This window comes from Alexandromys fortis, unplaced genomic scaffold, assembly GCF_014885135.2.
Source record: "Alexandromys fortis isolate MF-2015 unplaced genomic scaffold, M_Fortis_MF-2015_v1.1 scaffold_82, whole genome shotgun sequence".
NCBI classification, from domain to species: domain Eukaryota; kingdom Metazoa; phylum Chordata; class Mammalia; order Rodentia; family Cricetidae; genus Alexandromys; species Alexandromys fortis.
Genome location: NW_026067963.1, coordinates 3,760,213 through 3,777,338, shown reverse-complemented (window position 1 = coordinate 3,777,338; position 17,126 = coordinate 3,760,213). Strand labels below are relative to the sequence as shown.

Genomic DNA, 17,126 nt, shown 5'->3' with positions numbered 1-17,126 from the left:
CTTGAGCGGTGCTGATGTTGTTGGCTCCAGACCCGCATTTTGTGAACAGCTGCTTTAAAGAGCACAGGTAACTGGAGGATTGATTTAAGCCTTTCCTCCTCAAGGTCATAGCCGCGGTCTAGAGAGGCAACCTTGCTGGGCAGCCAGACCTTTCCTGGTTCTGTCTCTCCCCACTCAGTATCTGCCAGAGTGTCTGTGGCTGGCCATGTCTTAATATACCACACACCACATTCTAGAGACCAAATGGTAATAGCGGGGGAACCTACGCCTCTCTGCCCTCTCCCCATGCATTAACCAGTTACCATCCAGAGGTCCAGGACCTTGAACAGTAGATGGCATCTTCCCTCCTACATCCAGATGCCAGTCCTTGAGAGTATCTGCTCCGAATCAGGCTTAAGGGAGGAGCCCAGACGCAAGAATATTGAGTGTCAGCAAGAAATCTATCGAAACAAGTTTGTCACGTCAGTAGTTTTCAAAGTGTGACCCTTGGATCATCATCATCACCAACCATACAAATTCTTGATCCTCACTCCATTATCGGAAACTGAGATTGGAACCTAGTCATGTGTAACACGCCCTCTGAGTGTTTCTGTTGCTGGCTTAAAATATAGACATACAGGAAATACCCCCTCCCACCCCACAAGTTCAAGAACTCCTGATGTGGACTGTTTTCCTTTCTTACCTGTGGACGCCAGAGATGCCCACAGCATCAGTACCCTCACAAAGGCTTCCCTGTAGGGCCTCAGCGCCCGACAGGAAACAGCTAGACCACCTCGGTAGAATCTGCCATTCGTATGCGGGATTTTCTGACTGTCTCTGGCATGGCAGGGTGCTGGAGGTAGACCATACCAGCCCTCAGACGCACAGACCCTGGCAGGATCGCCTCGGGCTGGGGAAGGAGATGATGTGGACCGGTTTTCTGGGGTACCCGGCTGGCGTCCCGCCCTGCGTTCCTGCGTAAACAGGCGGTTCCCTCAGCAACGCCTGGAACCCACGTCAAGGTTCTACCAGCGCGGGGTGGTGACCGCCCCGTTTCGGCCGAGCCCCACCCACTCCTCGCGGCGGCCGCTTGGGTCCGCTCAGCCCTTCACCCTGCTGCGGGATGAGCAGAGCGGCGACCTGCGCGGTGCCCCATGGAGGAGCAGGAGCGGCCCCCCGGCCGCCCGCCCGCGAGCGTGGCCTTACCAGGCAGCGCTCATCCGGGCGGGGCGGCTTCCACGGCCACCGCGGCCGCGCTGTCGTTCAGCGCCGTCGCCACGGTAACGCTGGGAAACCAGAGTGATGCGGGCCGGCCGGAGCCGGCGGGGTCTCGGGGACCTGCGCCGCTGCTGTGGCACGGGGCGGCGGTGGCCGCCCAGGCGCTCGTGCTCCTGCTCATCTTCCTGCTGTCTAGCCTGGGCAACTGCGCGGTGATGGGGGTGATCGTGAAGCACCGGCAGCTGCGCACGGTCACCAACGCTTTCATCCTGTCGTTGTCCCTGTCCGACCTGCTCACCGCGCTGCTCTGTCTACCCGCCGCCTTCCTAGACCTGTTCGCGCCTCCCGGAGATTCGGGGCCCTGGCGCAGCTTCTGCGCCGCCAGCCGCTTCTTCAGTTCGTGCTTTGGCATCGTGTCCACGTTCAGCGTGGCGCTCATCTCTCTGGACCGTTACTGCGCCATCGTGCGTCCGCCGCGGGATAAGCTGGGCCGGCGACGCGCTCTGCAGTTGCTGGCCGGAGCCTGGCTGGCGGCGCTCGGCTTCTCGCTGCCTTGGGAGCTGCTTCGGGCGCCCCGGGAGCCCCCTGCTCCGCAGAGCTTCCACCGCTGCCTTTACCGGACCTCCCCAGACCCCGCGCAGCTGGGCGCCATCTACAGCGTGGGGTTGGTGGTGGCCTGCTACCTGCTGCCCTTCCTGCTGATGTGCTTCTGCCGCTACCACATCTGCAAGACCGTGCGCTTGTCGGACGTGCGCGTGCGGCCGATGACCACCTACGCGCGCGTGCTGCGCTTCTTCAGCGAGGTGCGCACGGCCACCACCGTGCTCATCATGATTATCTTCGTCATCTGCTGCTGGGGCCCCTACTGCTTCCTGGTGCTTCTGGCAGCGACTCGGCAGGGTCAGGCCACTCAGGCCCCCTCCTTGCTCAATGTGGCGGCTGTCTGGCTGACGTGGGCCAATGGGGCTATCAACCCTGTCATCTATGCCATCCGCAACCCCAACATTTCCATGCTCCTAGGGCGCAATCGTGAGGAGGGTTACAGGACTAGGAACATGGATGCTTTTTTGCCCAGCCAAGGTCTAGGTTTGCAGGTCAGAAGCCTCAATCACCTTCCAAATGGCTGTACCAGCAGGCTGGGGGCTTGTAGCAGGATGCCTTCTTCAAACCCGGCTAGCGGGGCAGGAGGGGAAGTGGTCATGTGGGCTCGCAAAAACCCAGTTGTTCTCTTCTTTCGAGAGGGACCACCAGATCCAGTTATGGCAGTCGGCAAACAGCATAAATCTGAAGCCAGGGACAGTAGCCACTAAGAAGGGTTGAGGTGGACAGCTTGTAATAACAGCAGATTTCCACCCCTCTCATTTAGTGATGTGGGGATCAGGGAGAATTGTGAATGTCATAAAGCCAAACATTTAAAACTAAAAAGACAGGAATGGGCAAAAAAAAAATCCCCTTTCTTCAAAAGTGCCAAAAGGAATGTGAAATGCAAAATTTCAAACAATCTTAAACCTCGCAACCAGGTGTTGTGAGGTGTAAGTGCAAAAAAAGCAACAAAAATAACATTTACAGTTACTGAAAAGCTCGTGTTACAGGAATCACACTGTGAAACAGATGCCATTGAACTGAAAGGATTTATTCAAATACTGATTTTTTTGGGAATGAGCAAAGACCCTCGGTCTGTTTGAAGGCCCCTGTACTTCACCAGCATTCAACGAAACCAGATTCTAGAGTCTGCTTTGGGTGCTTAGAGCTGAGAGCTAAAACAACGTTACACCGATTGGTGCCCTCCCCCGGAATTTTTGTGCGAAATTCTAAATTTAGAGTCTATTTTGAACCACTTCCGGATTTTTGCAAAAGTCGTTTATTACTAGATATAATTCAGTGGTCCAAAGGGCACATGAATATGATGTGGTTGTTTAAACAGAAGTCCAATATTACACATAAAAACCAATGTTCCTATGAAGTCCATTTTAGCCCCTAAATCGGCTGTCTTGGGAACCCAGACTCTGCCCTTACTCTAAGCTGTTGTTCCTGTTTGATAGCTTGTGTGGATGCCACTTCAAATGCTTTCATTAACAACAACAACAACAACAATAATAATAATAACTTTCATACTGGAAAAATCTTTGTCTACTGGGATAACTGTGTTTGTGGGTTTTTTTTTGATAGAGCCCAAAATGTAATTTGAAGTCAGATTGCTTGAATCGGGTGAGTGCTGCTCGATGTGGACATGCACACATATGTATCATACATATGTCCTCTACACACTGGCTGTCCTACTCACCTTTGATTGCCAATTGTGATTCCAAAGAGGAATTCTAAAAGTAATATGGAAAGTATGGCCACATCCTTGGAATAGTCATAGGATGTCCTACAAGGATATACTTTCTATTTAGAAGTTTGGATATTTTTTTAGTAGCAACTATTATAGCCATCTTTAGAAAGATAATTGGTATAGTATTGCAATAATTGATATAATTGCAAGATGAGACATAAATCTGTAGGCACAGGTTGGAGAGATACCTCAAGCAAACTGAAAATACTTTCAGAAACTTACAAAAACAATCTTTTACAATAATTCAGAAGCACAATCTATGCTTTGTAGATGCAAAATTTTTCACACTGTCACTTTGATTTTTTCTTCCCTTCTCCTGCTTCTCTTTAATTCAGTATTCCACAACTTTAGCTGAATAATCATTTTTAAAAGTATGAAAATGCACACTATGTGAAGATTTTATTGTGAACTAGCCAGCATTATTTTTCTTGTACAGTGTTTTAAGATGTTTGTTAGTATGTAAGCCTGTATGCCAGACAAATGTACAACATTACTTTGTAATCAAAGATAGAAATATATGGTCTCTGTCTTGATGATCAAAGACTGTTTTAATTTTTCTTATTCTCCAAAAACTTTGTAAATTATCTGGGTGTGTTATTGCCACGATGAGGAAGATCCTCCCTTCTAAAGCCTGCTGTCAAAGGTTATAGGCTCAGCCCCAAAATAACCACACAGAAACTGTATTAATCAAAATCACTGTTTGGCCCATTAGCTCTAGCTTCTTATTGGCTAACTCTTACATCTTAATTTAACCCATTTCTATTAATCTGTGTATCACCACGAGGCTGTGGCTTACCAGGTAAAGTTCCGGCATCTGACTCTGGTGAGGCTACATGACTTCTTCTTGACTCTGCCTTCTTTCTCCCAGAATGCAGTTCAGTTTTCCCCACCTAGCTCTGCTCCACCCTATCACAAGCCAAAACAGCTTCTTAATTAACCAATGGTATTCACAGCATACAGAGAGGAATCCCACATCACAGGGCCTTGCCAAGCAGCCTTGTTAATGGAAGAGCTGTCAGTGTCACACTCCCATGCATTCCCAGAGACAGCAGGGCCACCGCCACACTTTCACACGGAGGTCTGACTTTAAGCTGTGCAAGGCCTGTGCTTGCTCTCACAGTCTCTGAGAGTTTATATGGGCTTCAGTTCTGTGGTGTCTGGAAGATTCTGTTTCTTCAGTGTCCTCCATCTCCCCACCTCCTCTTCTGCAGAGTTCCCTGAGCCCTGAGGGGAGGGGGTTGATGAACACATCCCATTTAGAACTGAGTGTTCCAAGGTCTCTCACTCTTTGCACGCTGTCCAGCTCTGGGTCTTGTTTTAATTCCCATATTCTGTAGGAGGAAGCTTCTCTGTTGATGGTTGAGTGCAACATAGAGCTATGGGCGTAGCAGAATGTCATTAGGAGTCAGCTTATTGCTATGTTCCTTTAGCAGAACAGCAATGTTTGTTTTCCCCTAGGCCCATGGCTTATCTAGCCTCAGGTTGTTGGAAATCCAAGCCGTGTCAGGGATGGGCCCCACCTCATGGAGAGGGCCTTAAATCCAATTAGATGGTGACTGGTTACTCCCATAAGCTTTAAGCCATCATTACGTCAGCATGTCTTGCTTGCGGGTCGCCACTGTAAATCAAAGGGTTTGGGGGTTTGAATACATGGCCACAGGGAGTGGCACTATTTGAAAGGATTAGGAAGTGTGGCCTTGTTCAAGGAAGTGTGTCCCTAGGGGTGACATTCTAAGCCTAGCCTGTCTGTCTTTCTGCAGCCTGCAGAGCTAGATGGAGAACTCTCAGCTGCTTCTCTAGCCCCATGTCTGCTTTTATATGTTGCTTAGGCTTTTCCACTTGTATCTTTTAAAATTCTTTCTTTGCTCTTACATTTAGTGTTTTGACTACTATGTATTGTGGGGGACCTATTTTCTGTCCCTGTCTGTTCTGTGTTCTGTATGCTTTTCGGACCTTTATAGGCACCTTCTTCTTTAGGTCATGGAAGCTTTCTTCTACGATTTTCTTGAAAATACTTTTTGTGCCTTTAACCTGGGTTTCTTTTCCTTTCTCTTTTCCCATTAATCGTAGATTTGTTCTTTCCATGGTATCCCCAGCTCCCTGGATGTTTTGTGCCGAGTTTTTTGCTTGTTTGTTTTAATCTGACATTTATTTAATCTTGTCTTAAACCCCCGTGATTCTCTCTTCCGTGACTCTTGCTCTGTAGATGCGGCTTCACCTCTGAGGTTTTCTTGCGACTTCCTAAATTTTTCGTTTGCAATTTTATCACCGTTTGGGTTTTCTTCAGTGATTCTATTTCTACTTTCATGTCTCGGATTGTTTCCTACGTTTCATCACTCTACCACTCGTTTGTGTTCTTATAGATGTTATTAAGAAATTTATTCATATCCTCTTTAAGATCCTTGAACATTTATAACTGCTATTTTAAAGTCTCTGTTCTGTGCTTCAGAAATATGGCATCTTGTGCTATTGACTTATGGTAGAGGCGTGTTGTCTTGGGTGTTAATGTTTGTGTTTTTATGCTGGTGCCTAGGCATCTGGGATGGAGGTGACTGAGATGATTCTGGGTGTTGACATCTGGTCCTGCCTTTGGTTAGTGGGTATTTTGTTCCGTGTTTTCTATTGCTCTCTTGTGATCTTAGAAAAGTGGTGGGCTGTTGTCCTAGGGATGCTTCTGCAGGTTGGTGGGTGGCAGAGAGGAGGGGTTCCTGTAAACAGTCTGTTGTTGGGCTGAGGGTGAGAATAGAGTATTCACGGAGAACAAGAAAGACAGTGTGAATCACCAACTTGAATCCCTTCCAGGATCCAGGAGGTCCCGGTTAGAAAATGTTTCCAGGATTGGGGGCTGACAGGGAAATGGATATGGGGGGGAAAGGGGGGCTGAGGGAGCCCACAGAAAGAAGGAAAGGGGGGGCTGTAACAGAGGACAGGAAAGAGTGACAGTTGCCTGCTTGAGTCCCAGCCTGGTGTGTCCACTTGAGGTCCCATGTAAAAAGTGCTTCTAGATATCAGTGCCTAAGACAAAAGAATGGGGAGACTGTGTAGAGGGTCTAAGGGGAGGAGGAAAGCCTTGTCCACACAATGTTCCGTGAGTCCCCAGTGAATGTCACTTGTCTTCTTTGTGCTAGACGTTCTGACTGGTTAGATGAAATCTCATTGTAGCTTTAATTTTTCCTTCCCAGTGGCTATGAACATTTTTTATCTACTTATTGGTCATTTGTCTATATCTTCTTTTGAGAATTATATATTCAGTGAATTTGCGGGTTTGTTGATTGACTGATTCATTTTGTTGTGGGATATTATCTTAAGGCGTGTCACATTTGCTTATGCTCTGGAACCTTTGTTTAGCGATGTAAAGATGTGTTGCTTTTGTTTATGCTGCATTTGTTTAACTCTGTGAAGCTGTGTTACTTTGCCTGTTTAAAACACCTGATGGTCTAATACAGAGCTGATTGGCCAATAGTGAGGCAGGAGAAAGGATAGGTGGGGCTGGCAGACAGGATAAATAGAAGAAGAAATCTGGGAGAAGGAGAATAAGGAGCAAGAGAACAAGGAGAGGAGGACATCAGGGGCCAGACACCCAGCCACCCAGCCACCCAGACACCCAGCCACCCAGCCACCCAGCCACCCAGCCTCCCAGCCACGCAGTCACCTAGCCATCCAGTCTCCCAGTCATCCAGCCACCCAGCCACCAACGACCCAACCACCAAGCCACCCAACCACCCAGTCACCCAGCCATCCAACCACCCAGTCACCCAACCACTGAGCCACCCAGCCACCCAGACAGTCACAGAGTAAGAGTGAAAGTAAGATATACAGAAGTAATAAAAGGAAAAAGCCCAGAGGCAAAAGGTAGCATGGATAATTTAAGAACAGTTTTTAAGAAACAAGCCAAGCTAAGGCCAGGCATTTATAAGTAATAATAAGCCTCCAAGTGCATGATTTATTTGGGAGCTGGGTGGCAGGTTCCCCCAAAGAACAAATAGTACTAAGAGTAAAAAACAAACAGCAACATTTTGGTGTACCAACGTGAGGCTGTATTTCCATGTAGAGCCTGAGAACATGGGAAAGGAAAAAAAAGTATATGGCTCCTTTAAGAGTTTCTGCCTGCCGGCAAGCTCCTAAGCAACCAAAAGGAACCAAAACAAACAAACAAACAAACAAAAAACCCAAAAAACTGCCTGCCATAGTGCAAATATCAGCATTCTAGACCTCTAGAAAGGTTGAATACAGTTCTCCCTCAGACAAACCTCCAACCAGGCCACAAGCCTTTTAGGCTTGGCTTTTATGACCTGATCCGAGAGCAGACAGTGCCAGTCTATAGAGCTTGAAGAGGATCCAAGTGCAGCTTAACAGGCTAAAGTTTGCTCATAATTCCATCAAATAGACTTCCTATGTCTTTAGTTTGTTGTTCTTTGTTTTATTAGTTACCTCACTTCATGGTTTCTTGGGTTTTGTGTCTTGGTAAAATCCTAGAATTCTTCAAAGCTGAGGTTGTATGCTCCATCCTCGCCTTTGAATGCCTTAATGCAATAGTTTCTCTCAGTGTTGTCCTCTTATCGTTGGTGTTCTTTCTTTCTTATGGTTCAGTCCATTGGTTCTACTTTCTACCTTTTTCTTGATTCATTGAGTATACATGGAGATTTCATTTCCAGTATATCCATTTGTTTTCACAAACACACACACAAACATACACAAACACACACAAACACACGCACACACAAACATACACAAACACACACACAAACACACACATATCTCAGGTAATTGTTGCTTAATTCCCACCCAAAAGGCTGACTTTCTCATCTAGGTTATCTGCCTTTTTTTTTTTACAAGTCTTGAGTTGATTTTCTTACCTCATTCATCTACTTTTGTGTATTTTCTTTAAAATCATAGATCATTTTTGCCAGTAAACCTGAACTCTTTATCCATCATTTTACCCACGTTAGTATCTCTGGATTCTGTCACCAAGAAATTGGGGGAGTCGTGTGGCCTTACACGTTCATGCCCCAATTTGCACATCTATTGGTTTGGACACCTCATTTGAAGATCTTAGTGAAGAGTCTGCTCTTCGGGACTCAACTCTTGGTAACATTTCTAGAGGAAAAACCAAACTGCTGTGACAGCAACATCAAACTGAATTAGGTAAAAAGCACAAATAAAGCTTACTGAATCAAACTCTTATACACCGGATGACCTTAGGCCAGAAATGCTTAAAATAATGTCATGTGTGCTATGAAGGTTAAAGTCGTACACGGTAAATATGAAGTGGCCAATCAATGGAATAAAGGAAGGAGACAAGAAAGGAGCAAATGAAAGAAGCGCAACACTAGAGAGAGGAAAAACCAAGATTGTTATAAGGTGGGGGAAACAACGGAGTGAAAACAAGCATGGTTCCCCGATAGCGAAAAGAAATGTAATCAGTGTAATCAGATTAGTTACGTGTAATACATGGAGTGAAATAAAAACATAAACCCTGCTAAAAGCATCATTTTAAAGGTAGGGGAACTACACGGAGAGAAAGCAGAAGTGTTGCCGTTGGCGTTCTTGGCTCTCCTACGTTAGAGTTTGTCAGGTGGACCTAGGAGTTGTCAGTTGAACTTAGGGACGCTTCTCTTTCCTAGTTTATACTTGGGCTGGACCTAAACTGGAGAAAGGGCAGAGAGCAGCAGAGTTCCCTTCATTTTAGTACCACTCTCCATTCCTTGCGGACCAGGACCCTCTGCTGCCACACTGACCTTACCATCCGTGGACCAGACGGGTTCACCCATGGCCCCGAGACTCGCTGTTTTAACTGCTCTGTAGTGGCCAGTGTTTCAGCGAGGGGATAACAGCCAAATGCCCTGGGACTCGTGAAGCTAACAGAATTGGGATCTCTACAGGGAACCCGGTCTCCATCCTTTCAAATCTTCTCGCATTTGACACTGTCCTGGAGGGAAAATTTCTGGAGCGGCTGCGGTCGGAGCAGATACCCAGGCAACCCTGACGAGCTAGGCTCAGCAACCTGTTCTCAATAGGCCAATTAAACAGACAGTTCCTAGTGAACGCAGAAAAAAGATTTATTTAACGTGGGTAAATTAGAACGAAGAGTCGCGCAGACCAGTGACCCGCTAGGTCTATTTCTGGGTTTAGGTTTAAATAGAAGATAAGAGTTTGCAGAGCTAAGCAGTCCTGGTCAAGCTCTAGTCCTGCCCATACCCATCACTGTCTCAAATCTAGTCTTTCCTGCAAGGTGGCCTCGCGAGTTTGCAGAGCCGTGCAAAACCTTTTTCCGGAAGATGAGCTTCTCTTCCGGCTGGCACCAGGATCCCAGCCTTTGCCTTCTTCCATCAAGAGGCTCCTGGGAAAATTCCAACTGCTTGGGGTTCGTTGTTTTAATAGTTTTATTGCTAAAGGGAGGGCACCCTTGTTTCTAGAACTTGTTATTCCTGCCAGGATGGTTACAATTTGAATGCCTGAAATACTGCCAACTGCCCACAAGGTGGCTCCATTATCAAGCGCAACAATTTTCAAAGCTGGAACCTGAAAAACCGTCTGTAAAAGTTGGTACCTTGGGGTGCATTAAGCTTTCATAGTCCTTAAATGTTTTAACATCCTTATCGACAACAGCTTCTCTCGTATCGTGTATAGCAAGGTATATTTTTTAAAGATTTGTTTTATTTTTAACTATGTGTGTATCTGCTGGTTGGCTAAGTGATCTTGAACAAACTAATTTTTTTTTGAGTATCATTTACTTCCTTTGTGGGATAAACTTAGTCATATGTAACCCACAGATAGTAAAATAAATGAAATAACCTAAACAGAGGTCCAAATGGAAGCGCTCATTAAATGTAGGCCACACCCAATGTTCCGTTCCAGGCTCTGGAAAACAAAAACAAAACAAAAAACAAAGCAACAACAACAACAACAACAAACCTTCACAGCTTCACAAGACGAAAGCTCCCCTGCTACAACTCTGATGCCGTTTTCTAAATCTGAGACCTTGGGCCTGCGTTTCAGTTGCCGACGAGTTCCGTACGTCACACGGGACATGACGTCACCACTAACGCACAATGTTAACGGAACACCGATAGTACTGAAGCCAAGCTTAATCCTTCAAAGAATTAAGAGGGGAATGCCACCCTCCCCCCTCCCGCCACCACCGCTTTAAGCAATGTGCATTATTAGAAGAATTTTGTTTTGTTTTCTGAGACAGGGTTTGTTCTGGAACTCACTCCGTAGGCTGGCCAAAATAAATTCGCAGAGATCCGCCTGCCTCTGCCTCCCGAGTGCTGGGATTAAAGGCGTGCGCCACCACCGCCAGGCCATTAGAAAAAAAATTTAATCGTAACATTTAATTTTATTTCTTGTTAAAATGTTTTATTAAACACATGCAGGCTATTTTTAAGTGACATCATTAATACTATTTATAATAATAATAATTCAGAGCTGGTGGGATGGCTCGGCAAGGTGTCTGCCACAGAGTCTGATGGCCTGAGCTTGGTCATCTGGTCCCCCATCGTGTAAGAAAATGACTCAAACAGCTTGTCCTATCTCCTCCATGCCTATACCGCCAGCTCTTGAGGGTCCAACGCCCTCTTCTGGACTCCATGGCCTCTGCATCAGCTCCTGTCTCCAGGCTCTGGCCTGCTGCTGAGTTCCTATCTGACTGCATTTGACGATGATGAACCGATGAACCACCGTGAGGTAGAGGCATAAACTGAATTAACCCTTTCCTCCCCAACTTGCTTTTGGTCATGGTGTTCCATCACGTTCCATAGAAACCCTAATAAAGACACTGAGGAAAGTAGCAGATATGAGTTCACCAAGACTCGTGGATCTTGCCTTTTGCACCTAAGAATGAGGTCTTTAGGAGTGTTCAGGTCACCTGAGTCCATTGACAGTAGTGAACCTACAACCTTGTCCATCCCTTCTGCCTGGAGCTTTTATGAAAGCCTACATACAGACCCCCCCTTTATGAAAGCCTACATACAGACCCCCCTTTATGAAAGCCTACATACAGACCCCCCCTTTATGAAAGCCTACATCCAGACCCCCCCCCTTTATGAAAGCCTACATACAGACCCGCCCCTTTATGGAAGCCCACATACAGACCCGCCTCTTAGAAGAGAAGAGCCCTCCTACGTCTCTGGAAATGGGGAGTTAGCCTTTCACAGTTATATTAACACTGAGCACACAGGTGCCACATAGAGTGTTGGGAACTGGGAAAGGTCAGGTTCTTGGGGCTCACCCAGGTAAGGCCTAGGGCAGGAGGAGGGTGTTTTCAGTTAGAGATCCTCATTTCAGTAACACAGGACTCCCGTGTACCAGGACAGAGTCCTGCAAGTGAAGGGCGTCCTGGGTTTGGTGGAAAGGCATAGAAGAAGAATATAAACGTGACCGTGTGGAAACATGCTAACTCTTTAGCTGCTAAAGTCCCTGAAGCGGGCCTCTGATCGTGTCCTGTGGTCAACACGGAAGGGCTAAGCAGGATGGGAGGGAAGACCAGAGGAGATTAAAGGGGTGAGGGGAGACCGAGGATAAGCGGTAAGGAGAAAGACGCTGGCTGGAACACGGAGAATCAGATGATCGATTAGAAACTGAACAGTTACATTTGACGTACAGCCCTCCAGCCAGTTTCTTCTCAGTTTTGAGGCAGTCTCACTGTGGAGTGCCCTGGCCTAAGTCTCACTCAGGATCCTCTGACCTCCGTGCCCGGCGTGTTGGAGTTGCACCTATGCGCATGCCCAGAACCCATGCGCGAGGCGCTTACGGAAAGCAGTGAGATAGATGGACAAGTGCGTTGCCTTGAGGAGCAGAAGAGTTGAGTGAAGCCACATCCATTGACCACAGGCGACCTGGCTGCAGATGCCTTCTTGGTCCCTCTATTGTTACCACTTCTCCATAAATTCCCTCCAGAAACCCAACTAAGTAGACACAGACTATGCTAGACTATTAAAATGCACCATTATCTCAAAAACCAATTTAATTTTATTTGTTCTTTGGCTTGTATAATTGGGCTAATATTTTTTGCATTACTGCATGTCTACATAGTTTTAACGCGCTGATAAAAAGCTATTTGTCTGTTTCGCTATAGTCTACTCAACCAGCTTATTATTTTTTTTTTTAATTCCTTAAAAATGTAGAGGTGGAAAAGCCGGAGTCAAGACTGGTTTTTGTTTTAAGTTGATGACTGGGATAGAGGTAAGACAAAAGACTTTGAAATTAAACCTTGAATGCTGGATATCACATGAAGTGGATGAGCTGACAATCTATGTTTTTTAATCAAATGCTCATACGTACCAAAGCATTTAAATCAGTAACAGAGGTGAACTTGAGGTCAGTGCTGTCAAATAATTTCTAAATGGTTTCCAGATTAATTCTTCGCCTTTGGTGCCAAGAATGCTAATCATCTTTGTTTACTTTTAAATTATCAAACTGCAGGTGTGACAGTCAAAATTTGTGACAACCAGGATAGCTGGGACATAGACACTGGCTTTAGATCCTCAAATAGGTTTTCCTGATGCATTCTGGCTGAAGAAATAGTCGCCCTAATTCTGGGGAGATTGCTATGTAGATGAGCTGGATGCAGCCTCCTTCCTGGTCCATCAAAAATTAAGATTTGGGAGAAAGAGTCTAGAGATAATATAGCTGACGTGAACGAGGATGTGCTTGCCGGCCATGGCTTCCACGTCTGTCCAACTTCTCCACACTGCTATAATTCTGTTTTGATGTTCTGATTATCCTTGCACTGAAGAGATGTAGAGGGTATAGTTCGAAAGAAATGTGTTTGTTTACTATACAACAGTACAACAATAGTCATAATTAAAGACCTCTTCCCCAGTGCCAGGGGAGGGGGCAGAATGTGGGCTCTTGGGTGCTGGCTTCTCCGATGTCAGAACATACCTGTGCTTTGCATTGCTCTTCTACCAAGAACAGATATCTCGGGATGCAGGATTGGTGCTGCAATGGGGGAAAGGAAGGAGAGGTTGGCTCCACGTTGTGGTTGAGGGAGCTCTTGGCACTGACCTACATAATATCAACAATGAAGGAGCAGTGCAGCTCTTGGCCTTGAGGAGAGCACAGCAGTGAAGAACAGATCATTCCCCTAGAGAAACCACCTAGCCTAGAGGAAGTCCCAACAAGGACAAGGGACATCCAGAATGAGCACTAACAATAGGAGATGGTAAATATCTGTTAGAGCCTTTTAAGATCATCTGTAACCATGGGGATCATGTTTCATCCCTTTTGCAAGTTTCTCTGGGTAAAGAGACCACCAACAAGAGGAAGCCTTCATCCAAGTGGTTGTGAGTCCCTGGCTTCACAGTAATGGAGACTGAGCCTAAGGCCATGCTAGGCAAGTGCCCTACCACTGCTCTATAGCCCCTGGGCAGTTTTTACTTCTAACTTTCGAGACAGGCCTTGCTAAGTTGCTCATACTGTCCTTTGTTCTTCCTGCCTGGGCGCCCTAAACAACAGAGACTACAGGTCAGTGCGACCAGACCTTACAGAGTGACGTGGACACAAAGCAAACCGATCAAGCACTACAAGAGGGACACTCTGGTGGGTACTGTCCACACATGCCCTTCAAGACCAGCACATTGATTTCCTCGGCTGCCACAATTATTACTTATTGATGATGCCAAGCAAATTCCTCTCCAAGAATCACCACCCATTGAAATAGATTTCTTTCTTTATGTCTACTTCCCATGTGAAACTCATACCTAATAAGTGGTCGGTGTAAGGTCATGCTGGTAGTCTGGGGCAGCTCACAAAGGCCATCCCAGCTCCCAGTGGGAATAGCTGAGGTCCTTTGTAAGCAACATCATCACAGTTCAGGTCATGCTAGCAAAACTAGCTTCTTACGCTCTTCATTTTTATTCTTTGATTCCAAAACAAGCCGCCTATGTACAGAGAAATCTGATTCTGTATGTTTTTTTCCTAGGAAACATAACGTAAGGGAGTTTCCTAATGAATATTTATAAAATCTGTGTAAAAGTATATTGTAACTAAATTTACCAAAAATATGTTGTAATTAAGTTAAATATCAAACCTCATGAAAACAAATGCTATATGTGGAAACAATAATATTTGGTAATTAATTTTATGACTGTGTTTATTTTAAGTGATTAACATCTGCTTTGCCAAATTAAAAAAATCTACTTTTTGTTCAGAACATTTGAATTTTATAAAAATAAATATCAAAGATGATAAACTTTTACTTTGTCATGTTCTAAATTTATCTCCTATAAACTTTTACATTAATTGTGTAGTCATGAGATACATTTTTTCATCCTGAGGTTGGCTATTTTTTCAACTTCATCCTTTCGATAGTTTGACTTAGCGTTCTTCGTTAAAGATGCGTTTTACTGTATGTTCCTGTTTGTCTGTGTATGCACCACATGCATTCAGGCGACCCTAGAGTCCAGAGGAGACAGTTGGGCTCCCTAAAACTGGAGTTACAGCTGGTTGTGAGGTTGTTTTCTCATATAATTATTTTGAGGCCATTGCTGGAAACCAATAGATCACGGATTGTAAGTTTATCTCTTAGCTCCATTCTACAGAAGGGAAAAATGTCCATTCTTTTTTCATTACCAAACTGGGTCACTCTAATGTCAAAGTAAGTTTTAAAACAGAGCAATGGAAGACTTCTGGTGCTGCTGTCCCAAGATTGTTTTCCGGGCCTTTTGTATTTCCTAGTAGATTCTGAAATTAGCTTTTCAGCTTTTGTAAGATATCCCGGTGGGATTTGGGTAGATTTTAATAGATCCTATCAATCAATTTCAGTCTATCTTAGTGAACCTTATTTCCCTTTTTTCAAGTGTCTCTTCATTGGTTTCAACAATGTTTCACAATGTTCAGGGAGAAGTTTAGATTTTTTTTTTCCATTATATTTGGTCCTTATTAGTTTGCTCTTTTTTGATGCTATCGTAAACGGAATTATCCCTTAATTTTTGATTTTTTTTGTTGCCAGTGTGTGACAATACAACTAACTTCTATGTTCATCTTTTATCCTGCGAACTTGCTGAAGCTGTTAATTAGTTAAATAGTTTTTTTTTTTCTTTAAAAAAAAAGATGATTTACTGGTTTTTATTTTACCTGTCTATGTGAGTGTCTGCATGGCATGTGTGCCTGTGTGCCTCATTCTCGCCTGGTACCTGGGGAAGACAGAACAGGGCATCAGGTCCATGTGAATGCCAGCACCAAAGCCAGTTTTCTCTCCTCTGTAAGAACAGCAAGTCCTCCTGACCACTGAGCCATCCTCCAGGTCATCATCCCCCAACAGTGGCTCTTCAATGAGTTTCTTAGGTGGTTTTGTTGCCTGTTTTGAAGACAGATTCTTACTATGCAGCCCTTGCTAGCCTGGTACTCTCTATCTAGCCCAGGTTAGTCTTGAACTCATAGAGAGTCACCTGTCTCCGCCTCCCCAGTGCTGGAACCAAAGGTGTGAAAGGTGTTTTGGGGGATTTTTGGATTTCTTGTATAACATCATCTGCAAACAAAAATAGTTTGAGCTTGTCCTCTCTGACCTGGGTGCCTCTTATTTAGTTTCTTTTAGTTAAATGCACTTTGCTGCTGCCAGGGCTTTAAGTAGCAGCAATAAAAGCAGACGTTCCTGTCTCGTTCATGGCCTCAGGGTTATGACCACAGTGTTCCTCCACTGATGGCAGCCACTGCGTGTTCAGCACGCGTCTTTTTCCACAGTGTATAAATGCTCTTGTTTCCTACTGCTTTTTTTTTCCTTTATTTTTCTTTTTTTTTTTCCTACTGTTTTTAACATGAGAGGGTTTGAATAGTATAATTTTTTAATTCATATCCTTGGGTGATTACACATTTTGTTACACAGTCTAATAACACATTTGGCATATTTTTCATGTTAATCCACTGTACATTCCTGTGATTAGTGGTATATAAGGTAATGATGAGTCATGCTGCGTTTTTGCGGTCTCTGTTTTTCCCTTGGATTTCTCCATGTATTTTCAGTCTCTATTGTCAGTTTATAACTGCTAACTCTTTCTGCTGGACTAACCCTCTTGAGCATTGCTCAGCATAGTTTGAATGCAACAGAGCACAGATTCCTCAGATAACCTGCGGGAGTCTGCATCAACGGCACCAGATTTTCCCACCCCGTCGAGGAAATTGCATACTCCAACTGATGGAGTACAGGGGGGAAAAAAAACAGTCTCCAAAAGAATGCTGGTCTGTGCATCAGTCAGGGCGCTTTCAGCTGCACGAAGAAGATATCTCAATGTAAAACGGTTTAGACAATAAAGGTGAGTTGTTAGTTTATCTAACGGAAAGTTGAGCTGCCCTGGTTGACCCAAGGCTTATCTGAAGCCTGGAGCACAGAGGCGATTTCAGAGACTTTGGTTCTCCCAAGAGCAGTGCAGGGAACCAACCATGCATGAGAGAGTCACTCACTGCAGTTAGGGTATAACTTAGGGCCCTGGGTCTTCCTCCGGTAGAACTTTGATTAAGAAAGGCTGGTGCTAAGGTTGTATGAATGCCAGATTCTATTTGATTAAGGACTGTGTTCTATAGCAGTTTCCCCTTCCTTCTCCTCTTCCTCTCCCTCCTTCTCCTTCCCTCCCCTCCTCCTCCTTCCTGATAGAGG

At 45.2% G+C, this 17,126-nt stretch overlaps 1 protein-coding gene across 1 annotated transcript; it reads left to right on the top strand.

Moving 5' to 3' along the window:
- Positions 1-14: 14 nt before the first annotated feature.
- On the top strand, positions 15-4,076 carry Gpr135 (G protein-coupled receptor 135). The gene has a single exon (XM_050153579.1). The coding sequence runs from the start codon at positions 1,134-1,136 to the stop codon at positions 2,505-2,507; it is 1,374 nt and encodes a 457-aa protein (XP_050009536.1). The 5' UTR covers positions 15-1,133; the 3' UTR covers positions 2,508-4,076.
- The last annotated feature ends 13,050 nt before the right edge of the window (positions 4,077-17,126 follow it).

What these genes read in the sequence shown, in the direction of transcription:
- Gpr135 (XM_050153579.1), top strand. Translation starts at nt 1,134, where the DNA reads ATGGAGGAGCAGGAGCGGCCCCCCGGCCGCCCGCCCGCGAGCGTGGCC.